We start from the raw sequence: 19,957 nt of genomic DNA, 5'->3' as shown, positions 1-19,957 counted from the left end.
GATAACTGCTAGATGGCAGCAGAGTGTTAAAAATAGTTACTACCCCATATGCACAATATATGAAGCCAATTAGGCAATAAATAAAGGCTAGCCGCCAAATATCAGTTAATCTTAGCCAGCACTGTATATATAATTAATTACCCTGCCACTTGAACACTCATAAATATAGTGAGTTAACTGCAAAGAAGCAGAATATAAAACATCTATCACTATATTGAAGAGTATTAATTCAAGTGTACCACGAGAGTAATAAAGTACTGATTAGTGTACATAAGTCTAATAAGGCAGCCTACCACCCAGATACCATCCTACGGAGTAAGGGTATACCATCTCCCACTCCTAGGAATGAGAATATGTTAGTGGTTTAATATACCCATACAGCTAATACAGCTATACATAAGGTACAAGTAACACGTCCAGTGAACACCTTTTAATCTCTATTTACACACTTTCCTACTATTAAGTGCACTTGCATTTCACGTTACATGTCTGTGTGTTATGTACGTCCATTTTAACCCCTTATCATTTCACTTAAGCGGAGTGGACTCAGACCTACGATTCCAAATTATGAAGAACGCAGAGAACTGAGTCCCCTCAACATTCTTTTTTAAAAGAAAATAAATAAAAGCTACGTTTTAACTAAGAAATAATTCATCATTCTCTTTAAGGTGTGCATCCCCCGAGCAAACCCCTTTCTTCTTTCCTTACTAGCTCTACACCAATTGCCTGGATAGCACCCCCGCCATACTACTCTAATTAAGTGGCGGCCTCTCATCCTAATAAGGAACCCTAGAGAAAATTTAATATCAGGGTACTACCCACCTGTGTGCGGAACTGAAACTCCTCTCCCCCCATTCCCCCTCAAAAAGTTGACCACTACCATGACAGCATGGTGATCACCAGATAGACACCAGTTGGCCACATGGTTGGCCATAAATCCTAAGTATTAAAATTGGATTACTATTTTACAAATGTAAGCAATTTCTTTACTTTTATATATTTAGCGGCTTATACAGTGATTCTACATGCATACGTGGCATTGGCATTACTTCCTCCACGTTTCATAACAGGCCCTTGTACATTTTCAGCTCATGCGGTCCATAATCTGGCCCTGGTGATAACTCTGAATGTTAATGCAGATGCCTCCTGTTACAGTATTAAGCCATACTGTAGTAGTGTTTCAGTACTGTAGCAGTAGTGATCCAACATGCATCTTAGGGCACAGCATCGGATCATAGCATCCAACACTGGACGGCTGGTGCCACTCAAGCTGCCTATCGCAGATGCCAGGAAATCTCCATCCAATGATGGAGGTTCCTGGCCTCTTCCCACACCATAATCAACAGTGACACACCTCATTTTTTCCAAAGGAGCTCATCACCATCGTTTCCCCATGCCCGCTACAGCATCAGAATGGGTCCTGCACATGCGTTAAGTACCAACTGCACCTGAATAACCCCCAGTATGTGTGCTATTTAGAGTCATTGTTTTCACAATGTGTCATTCATGCTCACCAATCCTTGTTGCTATTAGGTGAGGATCGTTGGCTTTGTACATTACTTCTCCAACAAGGATGGCGCGTGGAATACAATGCAGCATCCGATGCCTATACTAATGCCCCTCAGGAATTTCAGGAGTTTTATAATCAGCGCAGAAGGTGGGGACCTTCAACCATGGCAAACACCATTGATTTATTGCACAGTGGAAGAGAAACATCAAAGAAAAATCCTTCCATTTCTACTGTCTACATCCTATACCAGACATTAACAATGGCATCTTCTATTTTAAGTCCTGCTACAATGTGTTTAATGATCGCAGGTACAGTACTACAGTACTTCATTATTTGTTGATTTCTGCTAAATTAAATTTACAGCCATAAAAAACTATCCTATATTTATATTTACATTATGTTTATCTCACATGAATCAAGTTTCACAAAAAGAATTACAGTATGATATGAAAATTAGTGGTAATACACATTAGTGGTACTGTAACAGGGTAGGTTTAATAGCTTTTGGTCAAAAATGCTTGGTTGCTGGTTGCTCTACATATTTAAGTGACATAATTTTAGTAATAAAATAGCATTTTAGAATTTAGCTTGATTTACAACACTTCCTAAAATATGATCCAATGTATGAGTGTAGATTGGTGCCTCTATGTATAAAACTGTGTATAGACAATTGCTCAAGGAAGCTCTAAAACAAAATCCCCATGGCTGATACTTAGTAAGGAAGTAAGTTTTATTTACAGTATATAGCGCACTTTCGCCAACAGGACTCAAGGCGCTTTACAGACATTAAAAATAACAATGCACATACTGTAATACAAAGGGTTATCAGTACAAGGAACAAGTAACAATGGCAGAACAGATATACATCACACATATACATCACATGTACAGATATGCACTAGATGCATTCTAATAAGGGACATGGACATGGGGAACATATTTACCGAGCTGTGCAGTACACAGGCAGCCATTCAGCGGCGCCACATGGTGATTGCACAGCCAGCTAGGTAGCCAGTAAGAAATGTACTGATTGATATATATATATATATATATATATATATATATATATACTAGATGTACTCTAATGAGGGACACAGGGAAAATATAATTACAGAGCTGTGCAGCACTCAGGCAGCCATTCTGCGGCACCACATGGTGATTGCACCGGCCAGTACTGTACATACAGAACACATTAGAACAGTACAGGGTACACAGAACTAGACATAACAGCTGAGATATAAGTAAGTGAATGAGAATAGATGCAGGTATAGATTGTAGGTGAGTAAGAGAGCTGTAGTTGAAATGCAAGAAGAGTGCTGTGAGAACAGGAGGGAAGAGGACCCTGCTCTAAGGAGCTTACAATCTAGAAGGAGGGGGAGACAGACAGGTGACATGAGGTATAGAAAGTGCTCCCTAAGGTGCACAGACAGGTGCTACCAAGGGTGTCTCACTAGGAGCTGCCACTTAGAAATGGGATTGTTAGCCCCAATATGCCAAAAACAAGAAAAAAAGAAGAAGTGGCGCTGGATTGATGAAAAGATGTGCAAATATTTAATAACAGTTAAAGATCATACATTGCACAATATGAAAAATAAAATTAAAGAACGGGTGATTAAAAATGAACTGATAAATCTGGACCGGAGGCTGGATTGGTGAGATATATATACTGGAAGTAATCCCAATGGATCATGGAATGTAACAGTAGATGGAGTAAGTCAAGGTGCCCAATGGGCTAATAGTTACCACACAATGTCTCGAGTAGTCCAATCCCAGGTGCAAAATTGCAAGGGTGTCCTCAATGGAATGCGGCAGTGGGGCCACAATAGGCAATGACCCGATGATAACGGGGGCTGAGATGGTAAATAGCCACGATTTCCCACTTCGCTAGAGGTCCCAATTGAAGAAGGTGGGGGGCAGGTGTCCTTAAGGTTGGTAGACTTGATGGTTTTTTAATTAAAGTGGCCAACCTCAATTCCTGCACTCGTTGCACAATGGCTATCTGGCTGGGATGGTACCAGCAGTAGTGGGGTGGATGGAGATGGAAAAGTTCCACTGTGGTGGGGGACAGGCTGGGAGAGCGGGGCAACAGTGACAATGGTGATCCAGATGACACGGGGAAAGGGGAGTGGGGTCCAGTATAAGTCAGCTGGTCCGGTCCAGAAGGTACTCCTAACGCGTTTCACTGCTTAATGGATGCAGCTTTTTCAAAGGTGGAGTGGGTACTGTTCACCCTGGGGTTTTTATACCCCTGCACAGGTGATTGAGGCATAACACCTGTGCTGTAATTTACAAACAACATAATACGTATAAAAATGAGTATCAACAGAAGGCAAACAATAGTAGTATATATTAAATGGTTAATCCAGACAAAATTTATTAAAAAAGAGTCTTATAAAGTATAGTTTATATATTAATTATACTGACAGGAGAATCAAGTGGGGACAGTGATTAGCCAATCGGTTTGAAGGACGCTAGATTTAACATAACATTGTGTATGGTTGTTATGGTATCCGGCAGCTGGTCCAATCGGTTGTCTTAAAAGTCCGGTCATGTGACGTTAGGTGTCAAGTAGCTGGAACCCAGAAGTGCGGGATTCCGGCGTGTGTATCATGCCTCATTTCAGGCTTTATCAGTGCCAGGCCTCATTCTAGTGCAATCCGAGGATTGGTCATAGTAATAGCGTGTAGGACCTTGTTTTGATTGCATAACAAGCGAGCGTCTATAGCTGACATAGAGATGAGAAGGTCAGTTGAATTTGTAAACATAACCAGCATAAAAAAGATTGCGTGAAAGCAGAGTTACCAGTGGGATACAGATATTTACTCATACATAAGTGTTCAGATGAATATTTTTTGTGAGTTTGGCATTTTGCATATAAAGTCCCGGGAATGGGGAAATCTATCTGATTGGTCCTACTCAAGGAACAGCCAGGATTTGTTTATGGGTTGTCATGACAATCATTAAAGTCACAGTACATATTAAACAACAAAAGGGAAAATATATATATATATATATATATATATATATATATATATATATATATATATATATATATATATATATATATATATATATACACAATATATATTGGAAAGGATATGTAATCCAATAAGATATTGGTACACTAAAGGGAAAGAAAAATAAATAAATGATTAAATATAAAATAAAAATAAAAGAGAAATAAATATAAAAAATATAAAAAATAAAAATAAAAAAAATAAAGAAAATAATAAAACAAAAATGAAGATATATAAATAAAGATAAATATAGAGAACTAAATATTGATAAATGTAGGGAGTAATAAAAAAATAATAAAATTAAAAAAATAATAATAGTAATAATATTACTAATAAAATGATAACAGAAAAATAGTAGTAATGATCAATAATGATCATAAAAGTAAATAGAAGACAAAATTAAATATAAAACAAATTTGGCATATTCCAAAGATATATACTATGGTAATGGAAGTTCAACATTGGTGGAGGTCAGAGACAGCTGGTCCAATAATGGACCTAGTGTTGATCGCATAAAATTCAGAGCAATATAGGGTATTGACAGAATATAAATCCTAGTATATACCCCCTTCCTAAGGATCGATGGTATACATATATCTAATATTAGAGAGAAGGGAGGTACAGTTTTAGCAGCATGAGGAACATTTGGTCTGCAACTTGAGGAACCCAAGGTGGTCAGTATTTAGGACAAATCAGAAGCTCAATCAGATAACTCTATTGAGCTCCACGGCTTCGTTCAGTCCATTCGGAAAGAGAGAGTCCATCCGGTACATCCAGTGGACCTCTTTTTTACAAAGAGATTTGAAGCGATCTCCGCCCCTTGTTGTTGTTGGGACGGATTCTACTCCTATTAGAGTTAAGGAACCAGGATCTCCATTGTGTACATCGGTGAAGTGTCTCGAGACACTATGTGTAGATATCTTGTTTAGAATATTTCGCCTGTGTTCGAGGAATCTCTGCTTAAGTGGGTGGGTGGTCCGACCCACATAGCGGAGATCACAAACACAGCGCAAGACATAAATAACATAACAGGTGTTGCAATTTATACATTTTTTGATATGATAAGTAAGGTCCTCACCATTCATATGTATACTGGTACATTTCTTTGGTATGTATTGGCATGTGAGGCAATGGTTTGCCCCACATTTAAAGAAACCGTTAGGTTTGGGTTTTAGCCATGTTAGTTCACTGAGGTTCTCTTTCCTGGGGTTGGAGGAGGGTAGAAGGCTGGGTGCAAGGAGACTTTTCAAGGATAGATTCTTTTTAAAAATAAATTTAGGTCTTTGGGGTAATGTATCATCCAGTAGAGGGTCATTCTTAACTATATTATAGTTTTTTTAAATAATGTTTTTAATTTTAAGGTAGTGATCATTATATTTGGAGATGAAAGCTATCTCATTATTATTTTGGTATTGTTTTGTTTTGGTACTAGTATCTTCTGTTTTCTTTTCTAGAAGAGATGATCTCTCCACTGTAAGGGTCTCGGAGAGGGCTTTATTTAAAATAGAATCAGGGTAGTTTCGATCCTTAAATGAGCCAGTGAGTTCCTTTGCTTGTTCTAAAAAGACTGAGTGATCAGAGCAATTCCTTTTTAAACTAACAGTTGGCCTTTTGGTAAATTACGTTTCCATGCTGCATAGTGTGATCTGGAAAAATGTAGGAAGTTATTTGTACTGACTTCTTTGAAGAATGTGCTCGTAGAGATCAAGTTATCTTTAATCTCAAGGGTCAGATCCAAGAAATCAATTTTATGGTTATCAAATGAGTGAGTGAAATGTAAATTAAAAGTGTTGGTGTTAAGGTGATCAACAAAGGAAAGTGTTTGTGTCAGGTCCCCATCCCAAATAATAAACAAGTCATCAATGTACCGGCCATATAGGACCAGATTCGCACCGAATGCCCCCCCCCATATGAGACTATCCTCCACCTCATCCATATAGAGGTTCGCATAACTCGGCGCCAATCTGGTCCCCATGGCCGTACCCATCACCTGTAAATAAATAGTGTCAAGAAAAGTGAAATATTTGTGCGTGACAATGAAATTAATAGAATCCGTGATGAATTTTCTGTGTCTCTCCTCAAGGTCACCATCTCTATTAAGTTTGTCTTCTATACAGCAAACCCCCAAATTATGGGGGATATGTGTGTATAGGCTCTGTACATCTAATGTTAAAAAGGCGTAAGTATCCTTCCACACAACAGTTTGTATTTTTTCGAGAAAGTGAGTTGAATCTTTAATGTGGAACCTTAAGGAAGACACGTGTCTGAAGAAAAAAATCAACGTAAAAGGATAAATTAGAAGTGAGGGATTTTATACCGGAAATAATAGGGTGACCGGGGGGGGGTGTGTGGTGAGGGACTTGTGTATTTTGGGACGGTGATATTACTATCACCTTCCCAAAATACACAAGTCCCTCACCACACCCCCCCGGTCACCCTATTATTTCCGGTATAAAATCCCTCACTTCTAATTTATCCTTTTACGTTGATGGGGGTGAGCGGATGTTCAATATATAGAAACACTTCCGGGTTCCAGCTACATGACACCTAATGTCACGTGACCGGACTTTTAAGACAACTGATTGGACCAGCTGCCGGTTACCATAACAACCATACACAATTTTATGTTAAATCTAGCGTCCTTCAAACCGATTGGCTAATCACTGTCCCCACTTGATTCTCCTGTCAGTATAATTAATATATAAACTATACTTTATAAGACTCTTTTTTAATAAATTTGGTCTGGATTAACCATTTGATATATACTACCATTGTTTGCCTTCTGTTGATACTCATTTTGATATGTATTATGTTGTTTGTAAATTACAGCACAGGTGTTATGCCTCAATCACCTGTGCAGGGGTAAAAAACCCCAGGGTGAACAGTACCCACTCCACCTTTGAAAAAGCTGCATCCATTAAGCAGTGAAACGCGTTAAGAGTACCTTCTGGACCAGACCAGTGGACTTATACTGGACCCCACTCCCCTTTCCCCGTGTCATCTGGATCACCATTGTCACTGTTGTCCCGCTCTCCCAGCCTGTCCCCCACCACAGTGGAACTTTTCCATCTCCATCCACCTCACTACTGCTGGTACCATCCCAGCCACATAGCCATTGTGCAGCGAGTGCAGGAATTGAGGTTGGCCACTTTCATTCAAAAACCATCTACCAACCTTAAGGACACCTGCCCCCCACATTCTTCAATTGGGACCTCTAGCGAAGTGGGAAATCATGGCTATTTACCATCTTAGCCCCGTTATCATCGGGTCATTGCCTATTGTGGCCCCACTGCCACATTCCATTGAGGACACCCTTGCAATTGTGCACCTGGGATTGGACTACTCGAGACATTGTGTGGTAACTATAAGCCCATTGGGCACCTTGACTTACTCCATCTACTGTTACATTCCACGATCCATTGGGATTACGTCCAGTATATATCTCACCAATCCAGCCTCCGGTCCAGATTTATCAGTTCATTTTTAATCACCCGTTCTTTAATTTTATTTTCCATATTGTGCAATGTATGATTTTTAACTGTTATTAAATATTTGTACATCTTTTCATCAATCCAGCGCCACTTCTTTTTTTCTTGTAGGTGACATGAGGTGCAGGTAAGGAGACCTGAAGGCAAGAAGTGAGCATGGCAGGGATAGTCAGGATATGAGGCAGCAGGTAGAGAGAAGGGACAAAGCAGTCCTCTCCCTCCTCCTATCCTCTTCTCCACACTCCACATGCACCCTTGAACCCTAACAGCCCTGCGCTGTGGCCCATGCCACAACACCCCCTGCTAGGGGGCAGAGAGCATGCAGAGTGAATAGGTATAGCACAGGATTGAGGAACCATGGCTGTGGTACCACAGTATAGTTCAGAAAGATAGTCTCAAAATAGAGAAAATAAGTTAGGGTAAGTAGTGTGAGAAGCAGGTGTAGAGGGACATATACAATGCACAGAGAACTGATGTGGAATCTAGAACACTGAAATGGTTACAGAGAAAATGTGAGTAGTGATATTAGGGTGTGCAGACTGTTGGTGTTGCTGGATCATGTGACTCGTTGAAGAATGGTCTGTCCTTCTGTTCCTCTCCTGTTTATCTCCAGGGTATCTCCAAAGTTATATTAACACATGAAATACTTAACACTAAAAATACTTTACAGCTACAAATGCTATACAGCCAGAAGGCTATGCAGCCTGAAATACACTGATTAAACAGCAATCCACATGCTTGTAATCCCCCTACAACTCCACCCACAACAAGTGGTTGATCAAAGGTGTGATCAATATCAGACCACTGCCCCCTCTACTACAAAGAGATTTCCTGCTTGGTTACAGACAGCAGCAGAAATTGATAAACAAAAAATATTCTAAGTTCCATTTACCTAATAAACTTCAATAAGTGTGTGGAATATACAGCATATATATATATATATATATATATATTATAAGGGCACGGTAGTGCCCTTATATTAAGGCTGAATCCAACGAACGGATTTTTCCCATAGGGAACTTTTCGGATGGGGGCATGGTGTTTGAGGGACTGCACCTCAAAAGTGACTGGGCGTACTGAGCTGAAATTTGGCATGTACGTGTAGAATCGTCAACCGGTGCTGCTTGCCAAATTTCAGGTCGAAATATAAAAAAATGACCAATTGGGAGCGATCTAAACTTCCAACTGCCAGTTTTTTCCTGACACTCGCGAAATGACACTTTGTCACCCATGTTAGTCTATGAGGGTTTTTTTTGGGAAGGCATAACTCGGGGTAGGAGAACAATTGAGACATGGGGTTTGTTTTATTAGGTAGATATTGTCTCAGTGGAGTGCCTTTTGGGGTTGGGGATTTTCAGATAGGTACAGTTTTTTTATAATTTAGTGAAACATGCCCCATTATAGAGATAGGAGCTCCAACTTGTTGCGCAGCCGCAGTAGTTATCAGCTGGGGGAGTACACAGAGTGGCTTCTCTCTGGTGTACCAAGATGGCCGACTCTTGCTCGCAAACTGAAATTGTTTTGTGTAAGTGTAATTAGTGGTGTTTATGTTATACATGGGGGTGGGGATACAGGGGTGGGGGGCGCTGTGTGATTATTTGCACTGACACTGTTTTAATGACTGAGTTTAGTAAGGTACTGCTGTGCCGGAGGTACGGGTGTAAGCTGAGTGACGTCAGCTAATTTATTCACTGCACTGCCAGCAGTGCCGGGAAATTCAAATATGAAAGTGCTTTTTGTGGGGAAGTGTACGGGCTTAGGTGCGGCACCTATAATGGGCGGCAGCCAGAGCCAACCCTAGGCAATTGCCTAGGGCATCGGGAACAGCTCAGCAACAGTGGTGGTTTCAGTTTGTGAAGCCCCGACAAATGGTGCTGGTGCAAGATTTTATGTTGCACAGCGGCAGTGCCCAAAACATCTGAGGCTTGCAGCTGGGGGAGGGTGACAGAATAACAGCCAGAATGAGATTAGGCACCGGCGGGGAAGAGGGTAACAGCCACCCTGAGTGGGTACAGAGGGGAGTGACATGACCAAGGCGCTGGATGCAAGGGGGGGCGCAGAGACAGTCTGGAGCTTATGCTCCCAGGGGAGAGACAGAGCGGGACACAGGCATCACTGCCTGTGTCCCGCTCTGTCTCTCCCCTGCGAGCATAAGCTCCGGACTGTCTCTGCGGCCCCCCTTGCATCCAGCGCGGCGGGTAGATGGGCTGGCAGCGCTGTCTGTGTGGGCGCCGGCGACCCGCATGTACATGCCTGCCGCTGCCCGCCCCGTAGGCTGCGGCGCAGGTGCGGCCAGAAAACACGCTGTCACAGGCAGCGATGCCTGTGTCCCGCTCTGTCTCTCCCCTGCGAGCATAAGCTCCGGACTGTCTCTGCGGCCCCCTTGCATCCAGCGCAGCGGGTAGATGGGCTGGCAGCGCTGTCTGTGTGGGCGCCGGTGACCCGCATGTACATGCCTGCCGCGGCCAGAAATCACGCTGTCCATTGGCATAAATAGTCTCCCCGCATCCCGGTTCACAATGCGCCGCCTGCCCGACCTCCCACCAACCCCCCTTCCCCCGGCAATTAGCCCTTTGCGGACCCTCCCCCTCCACTCTTTAATGCCGCTGCCGGGGCTTGATTGATGTCACGCTCTAGTGACTGCCCCGGCACGATAATGAAACAGGCCGCAGGCAGAGCAATGGGCTCTGCAGCCGTAGCCTTCTCGGGGACCGCCGCCGCAGCCTCCACGAAACCCACCACTGATGCCTCCACCGTCTACACGAACCACCGTCGCCTGCTGCCCTGCACTCCCTAATGTGATGCACTGCAGCCTCCACGGGACCATGAACGCTGCCTCCATGGAACCTGACGCTGTCTCCAAGGTACACTGCTTATCTTGAATAATGAAAGTGACTGTTACTCATTCTCTGCTGTCTTTATCTCTCTCTCTACTGTCTTTATCTCTCTCTCTGCTGTCTTTATCTCTCTGCTGTCTTTATCTCTCTGCTGTCTTTATCTCTCTCTGCTGTCTTTATCTCTCTCTGCTGTCCTTATCTCTCTCTCTGCTGTCCTTATCTCTCTCTCTGCTGTCCTTATCTCTCTCTCTCTCTCTCTCTGCTGTCCTTATCTCTCTCTCTCTCTGTTGTCCTTATCTCTCCCTCTCTCTGCTGTCCTTATCTCTCTCTCTCTGCTGTCCTTATATCTCTCTCTCTGCTGTCCGTATCTCTCTCTCTCTGCTGTCCGTATCTCTCTCTCTCTGCTGTCCTTATCTCTCTCTCTCTCTGCTGTCCTTATCTCTCTCTCTCTCTCTGCTGTCCTTATCTCTCTCTCTCTGCTGTCCTTATCTCTCTCTCTCTGCTGTCCTTATCTCTCTCTCTCTGCTGTCCTTATCTCTCTCTCTCTCTCTGCTGTCCTTATCTCTCTCTCTCTGCTGTCCTTATCTCTCTCTACTGTCCTCTCTGCTGTCCTTATCTCTCTCTCTGCTGTCCTTATCTCTCTCTCTGCTGTCCTTATCTCTCTCTCTGCTGTCCTTATCTCTCTGCTGTCCTTATCTCTCTGCTGTCTTTATCTCTCTCTGCTGTCCTTATCTCTCTCTGCTGTCCTTATCTCTCTCTCTCTCTGTTGTCCTTATCTCTCTCTCTGCTGTCCTTATCTCTCTCTCTCTGCTGTCCGTATCTCTCTCTCTCTGCTGTCCGTATCTCTCTCTCTGCTGTCCTTATCTCTCTCTCTCTCTGCTGTCCTTATCTCTCTCTCTCTGCTGTCCTTATATCTCTCTCTCTGCTGTCCGTATCTCTCTCTCTCTGCTGTCCGTATCTCTCTCTCTCTGCTGTCCTTATCTCTCTCTCTCTCTGCTGTCCTTATCTCTCTCTCTCTCTCTGCTGTCCTTATCTCTCTCTCTCTGCTGTCCTTATCTCTCTCTCTCTGCTGTCCTTATCTCTCTCTCTCTGCTGTCCTTATCTCTCTCTCTCTCTCTGCTGTCCTTATCTCTCTCTCTCTGCTGTCCTTATCTCTCTCTACTGTCCTCTCTGCTGTCCTTATCTCTCTCTCTGCTGTCCTTATCTCTCTCTCTGCTGTCCTTATCTCTCTCTCTGCTGTCCTTATCTCTCTGCTGTCCTTATCTCTCTGCTGTCTTTATCTCTCTCTGCTGTCCTTATCTCTCTCTGCTGTCCTTATCTCTCTCTGTTGTCCTTATCTCTCTCTCTCTGCTGTCCTTATCTCTCTCTCTCTGCTGTCCGTATCTCTCTCTCTCTGCTGTCCGTATCTCTCTCTCTGCTGTCCTTATCTCTCTCTCTCTCTCTGCTGTCCTTATCTCTCTCTCTCTCTGCTGTCCTTATCTCTCTCTCTCTCTGCTGTCCTTATCTCTCTCTGCTGTCCTTATCTCTCTCTCTGCTGTCCTTATCTCTCTCTCTCTGCTGTCCTTATCTCTCTCTCTCTCTCTGCTGTCCTTATCTCTCTCTCTGCTGTCCTTATCTCTCTCTCTGCTGTCCTTATCTCTCTCTCTGCTGTCTTTATCTCTCTCTGCTGTCCTTATCTCTCTCTGCTGTCCTTATCTCTCTCTCTCTGCTGTCCTTATCTCTCTCTCTGCTGTCCTTATCTCTCTCTCTCTGCTGTCCTTATCTCTCTCTCTGCTGTCTTTATCTCTCTATCTCTCTCTGCTGTCCTTATCTCTCTCTGCTGTCCTTATCTCTCTCTGCTGTCCTTATCTCTCTCTCTCTCTCTCTGCTGTCCTTATCTCTCTCTGCTGTCCTTATCTCTCTCTCTGCTGTCCTTATCTCTCTCTCTCTCCTCTGCTGTCCTTATCTCTCTCCTCTGCTGTCCTTATCTCTCTCTCTCTGCTGTCCTTATCTCTCTCTCTCTCTGCTGTCCTTATCTCTCTCTCTGTTGTCTTTATCTCTCACTATGCTGTCTTTATCTCTCTCTCTGCTGTCCTTATCTCTCTCTCTGCTGTCCTTATCTCTCTCTCTCTGCTGTCCTTATCTCTCTCTCTCTGCTGTCCTTATCCCTCTCTCTCTGCTGTCCTTATCTCTCTCTCTGCTGTCCTTATCTCTCTCTCTGCTGTCCTTATCTCTCTCTCTGCTGTCCTTATCTCTCTCTCTGCTGTCCTTATCTCTCTCTCTGCTGTCCTTATCTCTCTGCTGTCTTTATCTCTCTCTGCTGTCCTTATCTCTCTCTGCTGTCCTTATCTCTCTCTGCTGTCCTTATCTCTCTCTGCTGTCCTTATCTCTCTCTGCTGTCCTTATCTCTCTCTCTCTGCTGTCCTTATCTCTCTCTGCTGTCTTTATCTCTCTCTCTCTGCTGTCCTTATCTCTCTCTGCTGTCCTTATCTCTCTCTGCTGTCCTTATCTCTCTCTGCTGTCCTTATCTCTCTCTGCTGTCCTTATCTCTCTCTCTGCTGTTCTTATCTCTCTCTCTCCTCTGCTGTCCTTATCTCTCTCTCCTCTGCTGTCCTTATCTCTCTCTCTCCTCTGCTGTCCTTATCTCTCTCTCTCCTCTGCTGTCCTTATCTCTCTCTCTCTCTCTCTGCTGTCCTTATCTCTCTCTCTCTCTGCTGTCCTTATCTCTCTCTCTCTCTCTCTCTCTCTCTCTGCTGTCCTTATCTCTCTCTGCTGTCCTTATCTCTCTCTGTTGTCTTTATCTCTCTCTCTCTCTCTCTGCTGTCCTTATCTCTCTCTCTCTCTCTCTCTCTGCTGTCCTTATCTCTCTCTGTTGTCTTTATCTCTCTCTCTCTGCTGTCCTTATCTCTCTCTGCTGTCCTTATCTCTCTCTCTCTGCTGTCCTTATCTCTCTCTGCTGTCCTTATCTCTCTCTGCTGTCTTTATCTCTCTCCCTCTGCTGTCCTTATATCTCTCTCCCTCTGCTGTCCTTTTCTCTCTCTCTCTCTGCTGTCCTTATCTCTCTCTCTCTCTCTCTCTCTCTCTGCTGTCCTTATCTCTCTCTCCCTCTCTCTCTCTGCTGTCCTTATCTCTCTCTCTGCTGTCCTTATCTCTCTCTCTCTCTCTGCTGTCCTTATCTCTCTCTCTCTCTCTCTCTGCTGTCCTTATCTCTCTCTGCTGTCCTTATCTCTCTCTGCTGTCTTTATCTCTCTCTCTCTGCTGTCCTTATCTCTCTCTCTCTCTCTCTGCTGTCCTTATCTCTCTCTGTTGTCTTTATCTCTCTCTGTTGTCTTTATCTCTCTCTGCTGTCTTTATCTCTCTCTGCTGTCCTTATCTCTCTCTCTCTGCTGTCCTTATCTCTCTCTGCTGTCCTTATCTCTCTCTGCTGTCTTTATCTCTCTCCCTCTGCTGTCCTTATATCTCTCTCCCTCTGCTGTCCTTTTCTCTCTCTCTCTGCTGTCCTTATCTCTCTCTCTCTCTCTCTCTCTGCTGTCCTTATCTCTCTCTCCCTCTCTCTCTGCTGTCCTTATCTCTCTCTCTGCTGTCCTTATCTCTCTCTCTCTCTGCTGTCCTTATCTCTCTCTCTGCTGTCCTTATCTCTCTCTCTCTCTCTGCTGTCCTTATCTCTCTCTCTCTGCTGTCCTGATCTCTCTCTCTCTCTCTCTCTCTCTCTCTCTCTCTCTCTCTCTCTCTCTCTCTCTCTCCTGTCCTTATCTCTCTCTGCTGTCCTTATCTCTCTCTCTGCTGTCCTTATCTCTCTCTCTGCTGTCTTTATCTCTCTCTCTGCTGTCCTTATCTCTCTCTCTGCTGTCCTTATCTCTCTCTCTGCTGTCCTTATCTCTCTCTGCTGTCCTCTCTGCTGTCATTATCTCTCTCTGCTGTCCTTATCTCTCTCTGCTTTCTTTATCATTTTCTGCTGTCTTTATCTCTCTCTCTCTGCTGTCTTTATCTCTCTCTCTGCTGTCTTTATCTCTCTCTGCTGTCCTTATCTCTCTCTGCTGTCCTTATCTCTCTCTGCTGTCCTTATCTCTCTCTCTGCTGTCCTTATCTCTCTCTCTCTGCTGTCCTTATCTCTCTCTCTCTGCTTTCCTTATCTCTCTCTCTCTGCTGTCCTTATCTCTCTCTGCTGTCCTTATCTCTCTCTCTCTCTGCTGTCTTTATCTCTCTCTGCTGTCTTTATCTCTCTCTCTGCTGTCTTGACCGCAATGCCCCCACAGTGCCTGCAATGCCCCCACAGTGCCCGCAATGCCCCCACAGTGCCCGCAATGCCCCCACAGTGCCCGCAATGCCCCCACAGTGAGTGCAATGCCCCCACAGTGAGTGCAATGCCCCCACAGTGAGTGCAATGCCCCCACAGTGAGTGCAATGCCCCCACAGTGCCCACAATTCCCCCACAGTGAGTGCAATGCCCCCACAGTTACTGCAATGCCCCCACAGTGCCCCCACAAAGCTCTCTTGTGAAAGGATATGGAGCAAAGCTGCACTGTTCCTACCTCTAGGTTGCTAGACACTGCTCTGCGCGGTGTAGTGCTGGCATTGGGGCAGCTTCATAAAGAATTATACTCGAGGGTCTTCTGCACGTGGTGCCCAGGGATGTGATGCTGAGTTGCAGGGTGACTAGGGGCCTCTGTTGGTGGTTCAGCAAGTGGTTGGCTTCTGTGGGACTCCAGGCTCCAGGGGATCGACGCTTTTGTGCGCTGAGCGCACTTTTTAAGATAAAAACTTTCTTTGAGAGTGGTGGGTGGGCGGAGGCTCCGGGCGCACAGCAATCCCTGCAATGCCTGCGGTCCTCTGCCCATTCCCACTACACTGAGCTTTCACTAACACTGACTTGAGTGCAGTGTGCGCGCAGCAGCCAGGAGTCTAGTAATAGCGGCGACCGCGGCACTGTGCAGTGAGAACTCCCGTGCCCTGAGGGAGTGCACCCTTGAGCTGAGCTGGCCCGGCCCTAAGCATTGAAAGTACGCCCCCTAGGCATTCCAATAGGCTAGTCCACACGCTGCCGCGCTACCAGCTTACACTGTCAGCGGGAAGAGACTTCTAGCACGGCAGCGGCTATTAACTATGCAGGGCGGGCAGAAACGGGCAGGGTGGAAATCGGCAGCTATTAAAGGGGCAGGGCGCAGCGCCCCGTGAAATAAGCCTAGCGGGAACTACGTGTGTACGCTGCTGTCCCCCCCCCACAGTGCCCCCGTGTGTACGCTGCTGTCCCCCCACAGTGCCCCCTTGAGTACGCTGCTGTGCGCCAGTGTGCACGCTGTGCCCCCCCATGTGTACGCTGTAGTGCCCCCGTGTGTACGCTGTGCCCCCCATTTGTGTATGCTGTCCCCACCCCCCCCCCAGTGCCCCCCGTGTGTACGCTGTCCCCCTCCGTGCCCCCGTGAGTACGCTGCCCCCCCCAGTGCCCTCCATGTGTACACTGTCCCCCCAGTGCCCCCCGTGTGTACGTTGTCCCCCCCCAGTGCCCCCCGTGTGTACGTTGTCCTCCCAGTGCCCCCCCATGTGTACGCTGTGCCCCCAGTGCCCCCCGTGTGTACGTTGTCCCCCCCAGTGCCCCCCGTGTGTACGTTGTCCCCCCCAGTGCCCCCTGTGTGTACGTTGTCCCCCCAGTGCCCCTCATGTGTAAGCTGTGTTCCCCCTGTGTGTACCCCGTGTGTACATTGTCCTCCTTCAATGCCCTACAGTAAAGCTTCTACACGCTGGATGTCATGCTCATTGCCAGGGGTTTTATGGGATGGATGTCTTGCCTGTTTACAGAGGTTTCATGCACTGGGATGGGTGTCATACTCAATGCCAGGGGTTGGTAATGCTCATTGCCAGGGATGTGTTATCATTAAACCTTTAAAAAATCTAATTTTATTCTTACACTGAAATTTAAAATAAATAAAAATAAATTGAAAAAAGCTATGAAATTCCATTGACAAAAAACCTTACGGTTTCACATGTCCCATTAAGGCTTCTTACACATGATCTCGCATTTCTGAAACCTGTTGTAACTCTTCCACTCAAACGCCAAAAAGCAATGAAATTCCGATCATTAAGGCTGACGCCTTAATGGACGTGTTCCTTGCGCAATACAGATATGGTACGCCATCACAGCCTGTGGGTAAGTGCAGATTCAGCACTCTCACAGAGTGAGATTGCTGTCACTCACACAATGGTGGAGCTGCTAATTCACAGATTTGTGTGCTCATTGGAATACACACATGCAGTCTATGCAACTGAAGGTCTGAGCAGTTATGTGGCGCACTCATCCTAATAAGTACCTGCAATCATCTAAAACGGTCTATACCTCTGAGTTGCTATAGTGTTTATTCTAGCACCCGCCATCTTTGAAAACCCATGCAATTCCTCTTCCCTGCCTGGGGTGTAGCTGTCTGTTGTAGTGCTTCTAGCACAGTGTGGTCTGTATATCAACACTGCAAACCAGACCTATGCTAGAAGCACTACAGCAGACAGCAAAACCCCAGACAGGGTAGAGGATCTGCATGGGTTTTCAAAGATGACGGGTGCTAGAATAAACATTATTACTAGAACTATCCCACTGAGGGTCCAACATCTTTCACACGCACTACATATATCCATTTCATTTAGTATTCACATGCAGTTACCAGAAACATCTTTCATAATTGCAAAAACTATAATACTCCCAACTACTATGCATCTACACTTTCTTCTCCTATACGCCTTCATGCTGCTCTGTCTTCCCTGATACCTACTGCTGTGTGTATTCCCTCATCTGCATCAATGTGTCTTTCCCCATCTGCGCTGCCCTGTTTTTCCACACAGATGCCACCATTTCCTTCTACCTGTGCCACTGGATTCCCCTCTATTAGTTATACTCTGTCTCCCCCTCCATCCATGCTGCTCTGCCCGCCTCATCCATGACACAGTTTCCTTCCATCTGTACTGCTGTCTCCCCTCTCCATCTGTGCTGCTCTGTTTTCCCTTTATCCCCTTTGATCTGAACCCCCTCCTCCTTCAGTGCTGTCTTTCCTCCAACTGCTCCTCTGTTTCCCACCCAATCGCATCACTCTGTCTTACCTTCCCCAATCTGTGCCACTGTTTTTCACCCATCTGCTTCGTTAGTCCCCCATCAGTGCTGCTTAGCCTTCCCACTATCTATGCATTTCTATTCCTCCCCATGCGCACCTCACTGCCTCCTCCCCCAAGCAACACTACTTTTACCCCATCCTCTCAGCTCTGTTTACTGCTCAGACCTTCAGTTGCATAGACTGCATGTGTGTATTCCAATGAGCACACAAATCTGTGAATTAGCAGCTCCACCATTGTGTGAGTGACAGCAATCTCACTCTGTGAGAGTGCTGAATCTGCACTTACCCACAGGCTGTGATGGCGTACCATATCTGTATTGCGCAAGGAACACGTCCATTAAGGCGTCAGCCTTAATGATCGGAATTTCATTGCTTTTTGGCGTTTGAGTGGAAGAGTTACAACAGGTTTCAGAAATGCGAGATCATGTGTAAGAAGCCTTAATGGGACATGTGAAACCGTAAGGTTTTTTGTCAATGGAATATATATATATATATATATATATATATATATATATATATATATATAATCCAATGAATCCCAAGCAGTGGGATAAGAACGACACTCGGAGATATTCAACTTTTGAAAAAAGTGTATTCACAGCATCACAGGTACAGGTACAGGTAACGTTTCGGGGGACAAACCCCTTCCTCAGACCCTCCTACAGCAAGTTATACACATGAAAGGTACAGACTTTATACCTTACCTGCAGCTGCCGCGCTCCCCAGCGTGTCCTCACCGCGTCAGACGCTCCCGGAAGTGGTCACAACACACTTCCGCCCAGGACGCCCTGTGCGCTGCTCAGCAACGCTCAGTTTGCGTTCCACTGGGCAGGAAGTGTGCGCTCCATCATCACAGGCAGCGAACTGACAGGCCCAGACACAGCGTGGGAGACCGCTGACAGCCAGGAAAAAGCATAAACATATACAAAGAAAACGGCCAGCATCCATAGGACAAGGGGAACTGCTGGTTACCTCACAATGCGGCACCGTCATAGACCAGTGTTTGGTACTCACCACACGGGGACCACCAACCCCTGATCAAGATATGCCGCTCTGTAAGTCCCCGCAGACCCCAATCATCATGGATGATATGACCTAAAAAAGGAAAAGAAAAAACAATTAAATATAGGAGTAAAAATAAACACAACAAAACAGAAAAAACGGCATGATGTAAGGCATATAATTAAACAATCATGATAAACACTGAAACAATCATATTAGACTGTTCAGGTTGATCTTCTCGTTGAGACCACCAGGCTGAATGGTACCCAACCTGAAGATCCACTTAGATTCGAGTAACAGTAATTTTTTGGCTCTATTGCCGCCACGCAATGACTCAGGGACATGGTCAATCATGAAATACTTCAAGGAACTCAGAGGATGACCCATGCTTTTGAAATGGCGGGCAACCGGCTGGTCCACATCTCTACCCGCAATGGATAGACCAATGGCAGACCGGTGTAAGCCCATCCTTTCACGAAAGCTCCTGGTAGTTTGCCCTACATAGTGCAGATTGCATGGGCAAAGGATGATATAAACCACATAGCTGGATTTACAATGAAGCACGTGCCTAATTTCAAACTGTTTGTTTGAATGTGGGTGTTTAAAGGTACGGCACTTAATGAGGTGGTTACAGGTGGTACAGGAAAGACAGCTATAGCAGCCAGGGGGTTTAAAAGAGATATTAGTGGGTTTAGGTAAGCCTCGACCGGTAATATCCGTATGCATGAGGCGATCTTTTAAATTTGCACCCCTTTTGAATGCTGCTAGTGGCCTAAGTGAACGAAGACCAGGTAAATCCTGGTCAGTCTTAACTATTGGCCACAATGCGTTGGTAGCATGTCTAATAACAGGACTGGCGGTGAAAAAGGTACTGGTCCATGGCAAGATGGATGATGTACCTCTATCTTTGGGGACAAAAAGTTGGGTTCTCGGAAGGTGAAGAACCTTTTGCTTCTGCTCCTCCAAGGTTGTGGGATCATATCCTCGCTGGATAAATTTGAGGATAAGTGCATCCAATCTATTTTCCAGG

General features: G+C 45.1%; 1 protein-coding gene across 1 annotated transcript in view; it reads left to right on the top strand.

Moving 5' to 3' along the window:
- The window catches only part of LOC146062910 (chitin synthase chs-2-like), a 124,758-nt gene that overhangs the window by 59,072 nt on the left and 45,729 nt on the right, over positions 1–19,957 (top strand). Inside the window, exon 12 of the mRNA XM_083174919.1 lies at positions 1,534–1,818. Within this exon, the coding sequence (XP_083031045.1) occupies positions 1,534–1,818 (285 nt within the window). The remainder of the gene's footprint in view (positions 1–1,533; positions 1,819–19,957) is intronic.

The sequence above is a fragment of the Crinia signifera genome, chromosome 3 (genome assembly GCF_055691185.1).
Source record: "Crinia signifera chromosome 3, ASM5569118v1, whole genome shotgun sequence".
Taxonomy (NCBI): Eukaryota; Metazoa; Chordata; class Amphibia; order Anura; family Myobatrachidae; genus Crinia; species Crinia signifera.
The sequence above is the reverse complement of the archived record's forward strand: the minus strand, read 5'-3'. Positions and strand labels throughout refer to the sequence as shown.